The sequence below is a fragment of the Cyprinodon variegatus genome, unplaced genomic scaffold, assembly GCF_000732505.1.
Source record: "Cyprinodon variegatus isolate N-32 unplaced genomic scaffold, C_variegatus-1.0 Scaffold392, whole genome shotgun sequence".
Classification (NCBI taxonomy): domain Eukaryota; kingdom Metazoa; phylum Chordata; class Actinopteri; order Cyprinodontiformes; family Cyprinodontidae; genus Cyprinodon; species Cyprinodon variegatus.
The window spans coordinates 596,213-603,696 of NW_015150845.1; the positions used below are offsets into that span (position 1 = coordinate 596,213).

General features: G+C 37.4%; 1 protein-coding gene across 1 annotated transcript in view; it reads left to right on the top strand.

The window, feature by feature from the left end:
* The window catches only part of reln (reelin), a 245,497-nt gene that overhangs the window by 172,517 nt on the left and 65,496 nt on the right, over positions 1–7,484 (top strand). The window contains 3 exon segments of the mRNA XM_015387357.1: positions 2,159–2,225; positions 2,415–2,648; positions 6,012–6,173. Coding sequence (XP_015242843.1) covers positions 2,159–2,225; positions 2,415–2,648; positions 6,012–6,173 — 463 coding nt within the window.

Genomic DNA, 7,484 nt, shown 5'->3' on the forward strand with positions numbered 1-7,484 from the left:
GAGATTACATAAATATGCCGGCAGTTTACCCAACATGGCCTTGTATAGAAAAATATACAAATGAAGTTGTCTACGTAGACTTAGTGACCTACCAGTTCATACAGCGTACAATGATGAGTACGGGAATAGGAGTTAGTTAAGAAGCGCAGAGCACTATGGTACACAGAATCTAACAGGTGGAGAGTACTAGAGGCAGCATGCATGTAGACAACGTCAGCTTTGATTCTTTTTGCTGAGCGACTGTGAGTTTGAGTGACCAAAGTTTGATTGTCTAGTAGTTGATTTAAGAACTATGTTACTACCACCGTGCTCAACAGTTGGTATTGTGTGCTTTGTATGTTTGAAATCCTCAAACATACTTTGTTTTGTCAGCTCAAAGTTTAAGTGTTTGTGTACATTGACAGCAAAACATCTTTCTTAATGTGTTTAAACAAATAATCCCATCCTGGTTTTGCAAGGACTTCAAAATTGATGTAAATGAATTAACTATGTTTACCTTTCTTGATAACAAGAGTGAGAAAAAAAAAATCCGACAATAATCAGCAGATGGCCGCTCACACTGAGCCTGGTTCTGCTGGAGGTTTCTTCCTGTTAAAAGGTAGTTTTTCCTCTCCACTGTCGCTACAAGCATGCTTAGATTTTTTCCTTAGATAGAAAACTTTGAATCAATTTGACTGGAGGATCTGGTTGAACTGTAAAGTGCCTTGAGATGACATGTGTTGTGAATTGTCGCTATAGAAATAAACTGAATTGAAATTAATTGAAATAATAATGTGAGGACCTTGCTGGTGGTTATGATAGCATGTGCTTACTTTTCTTGGCCACTTGCTGAGAGACATTGAATAAATACACTGCAAAAAATGTAAATCTAAATAAGTAATTTTTTCTTAAAATAAGTGCATTTTATCCTGAATTGAGACACTTAAATGAGACACTTTGCCAATGGAACAAGACAATTTACATTTGAAATAAGAAAAATCATTTGCATTGTCTTATTTCAAGTGCATGTTATCTAATTAACTTATTTTAAGTGTATAAATACTCATTCCATTTGCAAACTATCTTATTTACCTGCTCAAATTAAGGGTAAATACACTTAATTTAAGAAATTTTTACTTAATTTCAGATTGTTTTGCAGTGTATTAGTTGAATTGAATGCACTATACAACTGTGATATCAAGCTTTGGCATTTTGCTTTTCAAATTAATTCAACTTGTATGTTCAATTATCGGTCCACTTTGAAAAAGGAACAGTTCCATTAAAACATTAACGCTGAATATTAAAAGTATTGTGGAGGATTTTTGCAAATTTTTAAAAGACCTGCCCTCTCCACTTTAAAAAAAAATACACTTGCAAGAGCGTGCACGAGACATTTCTCCTCGTGCACGCTGTGTTTAAAAGGTGCTGTTCTTATAGCTCATGCTGGCTAACTGTGACCAAACGTCCACCTTAACCCCTAAATCCCTCAATCACTATGTAGAGCAGGGACTATATAATGAACTTTATAGCAAACTTAGTTAACTGACCGTTCGGACAGATGATCACTACTTTTTGCTCCGTTGGTCACGTAATTCCTCCTCCACTGCGCGGTGCCTGCGCCATCTTTGTTATTAGTCGCCGCTGTCGGGTAGCAACAGCCTATGGCGACAGTTGGCCGCTGTCACACCGCATCCCATAATGCTTTGCAAGGAGAGCTCTCTGTGTAAAGTATTCTGGGATATATCTGCCTCTTCTGATGCCTTTCTTTTCTTCTCATACACTTTATAGACACTTTTTCTCTTACGACCCTCGGCCATTTTCAAAGAATCGTGGTGAGAAAGGTGAAATTCAATGGCTGCCTGAAACCGTAGCTAACCACAGATATACGCCTGAAAGTGAGCATGCACAGAAAAAGATATCGGGACAAGCACGTAAGACGGCCTTATGTAAACATATCAACAGAATGATTGACAATTAGGAGGACCACTTATTTAGATGATCCACCAGGAAATAAAAAAATCATCCTCTATACCTTTGAAGGAAAAATATTAATTCCATATTTGAGTTGTATAAGCTTAAATGAAGAGGTATGGCTACATTACCCCTCTTTCATTTCTTCTCTCTATCTATCTTCACGTATTTAAGTACATGAATCTGAAGGTCTGTTGTTTCTTTTTAGTTTATATTGGGCCAGCTTGTCTTCGTTTCTGCTCTGGAAGAGGACATTGCTCCCGCACAGGCTGCAAGTAAGAATAATCCTTTTGGTTATTAAACTAAATAAATCCAAAATAACTTTGGTCTAAGGTCTAAAGCCCTTAGCTACGTTGAAATTAAATCCAATTGTAATATCTTGTTAATTAATTTTTATGCTCTGTTCCTTCTTTTTCTCATTCTGTCTTTAATTGTCTTTTGTTTATATCTTTGCCTCCGGTCAGATGTGACCCGGGCTTCAGCGGTCCAGCTTGTGAGCTTGCATCCCAGACCTTCCCTGCTTTCCTTTCCGAAGGTTTCTCCAGCCCCCGTCTCTCCTCCTACCACAGCTTCTCCTCCCTGCGCGGGGCTGAAGTCAGCTTTGGCTGCGGAGTGCTCGCCAGCGGAAAGGCTCTGGTCTTTAACAGGGATGGCAGGAGACACTTGGTCACTGCACCGCTTGACAGTTCCCAAGCCAGGTAACGTTAGAGGGATGTTAAATGTGCAGAAACTATGTGAAATGTTTATCATGCAGAGAAGTAGATCTGGAGTCTTCAGATAAACTACTCCCAAAAACTGGCTTGTTCCAGTCATCCATCACTTCTCTTTCATGCTTTAATGTCATACTTATAGATGTATTGTGTTTGGGGAAAAGCTTTAGCTGGGAGAAGATATTAAAGTGCTCGCTAAGATTCGTCTGAGAGAGAGAGGCAAAGATGAGGTTAAATATGGCTTTACGTTGGATTGATTGCGTCTGTTGCAGATGTAGCTGTGCTCACAGGGAGACATATTTAATGCTAGTTTTCCTGGCTGCATAGAAGAGGAAACTGTGCCGCTAATGAAAGCACAGCAAAAACCATAAACAGAGAGCTATAGATGGCGTTAGAACTACGAGCCAAGAGGAGATGAGATGATTAAAATCTGAATAAATGATACAGTACACTTGATTAGAAATCAACTTGTCTGCAGACACAGTAATATTGATTAGACCGTGTTGCTCTGATTGTTTCATAACTCAACACTTTCAAGAATACTTTTGTTGTCTACTTTATATTTCTAATCCCTCTTATGTAAATAGGCCTTTGTTGTTTTATTGTTTCATCATGACTAGGGTCATTTTAACTTTATGTCCTTTTGTGTCCCTAAAGGAAAGTCTATTTGTTTGTTGACAAATAAAAAGAAAGGAATACATTTTTATCGAAAAGACAACAAAAACTTTTTATGTATTTTATTAACAGAAGTGCAGTTTTATACGGAGCCCCCTAGGGGACATGGGGAATTTTTTTTCCATTTGCGTTACCTCGCAAAATTTTTCATTACCTCGCAAAACCTTTTGCTAAAGTTTTGCTTCCCACGCAAAACCTTTTGCGTGGAAACGCAAAACCTTACTTCGGTAAAGTTAAAAAGATATTCACAGATTCGGACTTCCGGGATCAATAACTCTCGTTGTTGAAACACAAATGGCGCCTCTTTCATGTCCTGATAGCACAGATTACGTATTACAATCAAAAAGCGTTATTTTCGAGAAAAACGAGCCGTTCTCCGGGCTGGATGTATTACATTGATCTCTATGCACAGGCAGCGGCCAGGCGAGTGGTTAGGGACCGTCTGCAAATGGTAAAATAACAGCAAAACGTTGCAAATAAAGATCAATAACTCAACTGCCATAAAGTGCAGAGACTCCAAAATCACCACACACACCAAGTGGCTCTTGGTGATCGCACTACAACAGCTGGTTTGGAAAAATGCACCTTTACTTATTTTTTTTATTTTTTTTATTGTTATTAAACATTAATCTCATCTTATTTTACTTCATAAAGAACTCCCATCTGCCTACCATCTCTGTGTACTTCATTCACAAAAAGTTATAAAAAGGTGTATTTTTCCAAACCAGCTGTTGTAGTGCGATCACCAAGAGCCCCTTGGTGTGTGTGGTGATTTTGGAGTCTCTGCACTTTATGGCAGTGAAGTTATTGATTTTAATTTCCAACGTTTTGCTGTTGTTTTACCATTTGCAGACGGTCCCTAACCACTCGCCTGGCCGCTGCCTGTGCATAGAGATCAATGTAATACATCCAGCTCGGAGAACGGCTCGTTTTCCTCGAAAATAACGCTTTTTGATTCTTGTAATACGTAGTCTGTGCTATCAGGACATGAAAGAGGCGCCATTTGTGTTTCAACAACGAGAGTTATTGATCCCGGAAGTCCGAATCTGTGAATATCTTTCTAACTTTACCGAAGTAAGGTTTTGCGTTCTCACGCAAAAGGTTTTGCGTTCTCACGCAAAAGGTTTTGCGAGGGAATGCAAAAGAAAAAAACATTCCCCATGTCCCCTAGGGGGCCTCCGTAGTTTTATGTACCTTTTGTCAAGAATCAATGCTTTATTGAAGTTTTTTTTTTTTTTTTTTTTACAGATGGTAAGTCTTTTGGGGGTGCCTCAGCAAATATTTCATATTTAGAGATTTAACCCATCTACATATCTTCACAATTATCTTACTCTTCATCAGACTGGATGGAAAGCATCTCCAAGTCATGCTACCAATTCTCAACATGCTTTAGATCCAGATATCGACAGCTCTATACAATTTACTTTAGCTCATGCAGTTTGCCATCCCCCTAAGAAACAGCTAACAAATGTTCTAACACAAAGGTCTTGTTTTAAATCTTATTTTCCAATAAACTGGCCATCTTGATTTTTCTGAAGAGTAGAATAACAGTGTTCTGTAAGTGGATTATAAAATGTTTGAATAAAAACGCTCAAAATAGGAATTATAAATAAATGAAATTCATGTATCCTTTAAATTTGACTTCAGGATTATTATCTGCTTTATTTTCTTCTATCATCCAAAATCTTGATAAAATATGTTGAATCTTGTGGTAAAAAACAGAAAAAAAAGTTAAAGTAAATCAAAAAGTGTAAATACTTTTGTTAGATATTGTTTCTCTTACCTGTTTTTCTTCAACTTTCACATTTCGCTTTTCATGCACATCAGTTAGACTCTGCTCTTCTCAGTCTATCGCCCTTTAAATCAGTGATTTAAACACATACCCCTAGTGGTCCACGTATGCATTGCAGGAGGTACATGGAAATATTTTATTACTTAGGTGGCAACATAAAATTGGGCTGGGATCTGTTTTGCTTTATGACGACCAAATTGAAAAATTAACCAAGCTTTTATAAACCAAAAAGCCAGAGGAACACACTGGATGTAGAAAACAGCCTGGGATCAGTTGTAGCAGCTCCACAGCACTTGAATTACTCAGCCAGTCTCGACAGGTGAATTAATTATTTAATTTGACATTAAATTGTCAACAAAAACAAATTAGAAAATTAACTTTAAATAGCTGGCTATTCATTACATCAGCTGTTTTTTCACACCGAGCTATCGGAGCTCAAAAGCATCTCAGGTGTTTGGATAAAAAACAAAGTCAAACTAATTAAATCAGTCCGACTATCAGTTTTGTACCGTTATTTGTTGTAGTTACTCAGTGGAGCTCCTATTTAATAGATATAGGTTTATTGCATGATTTTTATTTTGTTTTTATTGCAATTCCATACCAACTTCCAGGCAATACTTATATATATGTAGTTTTTTTATTATTTCCAGTTAAAAAATAGGGAAAACAGTTTTTTTTTAATAATCAGTTATTGTACATTCCACTTTCTGGCAATCATCAATAATTTGAACTGAGAGGGGGACTCATGGTAAGACTAAATGCCCAAAGGGGTTCAAAAGTCGAAAAAGGTTGGGAAACACTGCTTTAAATCGTTCATGTTTTAAACCGTTTCTGTTAGCTGTGCTTTTTTCCTCTCAGCAGCGTTTTTGTTTTGTCTTCTGCAGATACCTCCAGTTCACTCTGCGCCTTGGTAGCCGCAGCATCCTGAGCTCCTGCCCTGCTCCTGACCAGCCGGGCGAAGGTGTTTTGTTGCATTACTCTTCAGACAATGGCATCACCTGGACGCTGCTGCGGCACTATGCATACCAAGGCTTCCACGAGCCAAGGTAACTTCTGCGCTTGTCACCAGTGTATGTTTGTTATTTAATAAGAAGCTTAATGAGGACTCAAAAGGGACTGGCTCATTTATTTGGCTTTAGACATCTAAAATAAACACATTTTTCATTACAGTGGCATAAACTTCTGTAAATTTCACATAAAAGTCAGTTTAAATAGCTATATTCATTGCAGTGTGTTCAGAATCAGAAATACTTTAATAATCCCAGAGGCAAATTACTTTTGTTGCATGCTCCAGTTACAATTTTATATAATATACACACACATCCAACTATGCAATATAATAAAGATAAAAAAAATAAGATAAAAAATAAGAATAAAAAGTGATAAAATATATACAAATATAGCTCTTCTGTATATATATCTGTACGTATATCTATGCATATGTAAAAACTAAATCCAAATAAAGTGAAAATCCAAGTAAAGGGATAAATCCAAGTAAAGTGATACGTAGCGTGCAAAAATAGTGCATAAATGTCAATTTATGCACTAGTTTTGCACGCCACGTATCACTTTACTTGGATTTATCACTTTACTTGATGATTTGAAATAACTGTTCTAAATGAGCACAAGTATTGATACCCCTACTTTACCTTTTAAACCGAAGCACTTGATACTTAGACTTAGACTCAACCTTATCCCTTGGGATTACTCCTTCAGGGAAATTCTGGCTCCGTTAGCTTATATAGAGTACAAAGAATTAATGCAAGGTGCCATTATAGATTTAAAAAAAATGACAGACAATATAAAAAGAGTTTATATAGAACAAAAAAGCATAAAAAAGAAAAAGTTATATCGTGGAATATGTTTCGCTTAGATATATAAATATCTGCACAGTAGAGATAAGGGAAGACTACACAGTAGTTTTCTTGGGTTATTGCGCTTTTACTGCAGAGATGGACTGACCTTATAAATAAGTTTAAAAAAATACAAAGGCTACACAGTAGTTGGCATGTGTTATTGCACAACGAGAAGAATATTGCACATGAGTGACAATAGATAATGTTTTGCATAAGATGTTTAAGGAGGGGGGTGCTGACCCTTGTCCGTCTTCCTATGACCTCCACCTTCCCCCAAGTGAGGAGTTGTAGAGCGTGATGGCTTGAGGAGCAAAGAGTGCAGCATTATGTTGGTCCTGCATTTGGGAAGCAGCAATCTCCCACCGATCAGGCTCCTCTGAGTGGTGAAAACAGTGTGCAGAGGGGGGCTGGCATTGTTCATAATGTCCTGCAGTTTGTTAAGTGTCCTTGTCTCTGCCTAGCCTCGTGAGACCATCCTGATCTCGCAAGCTTTCAAGGTTT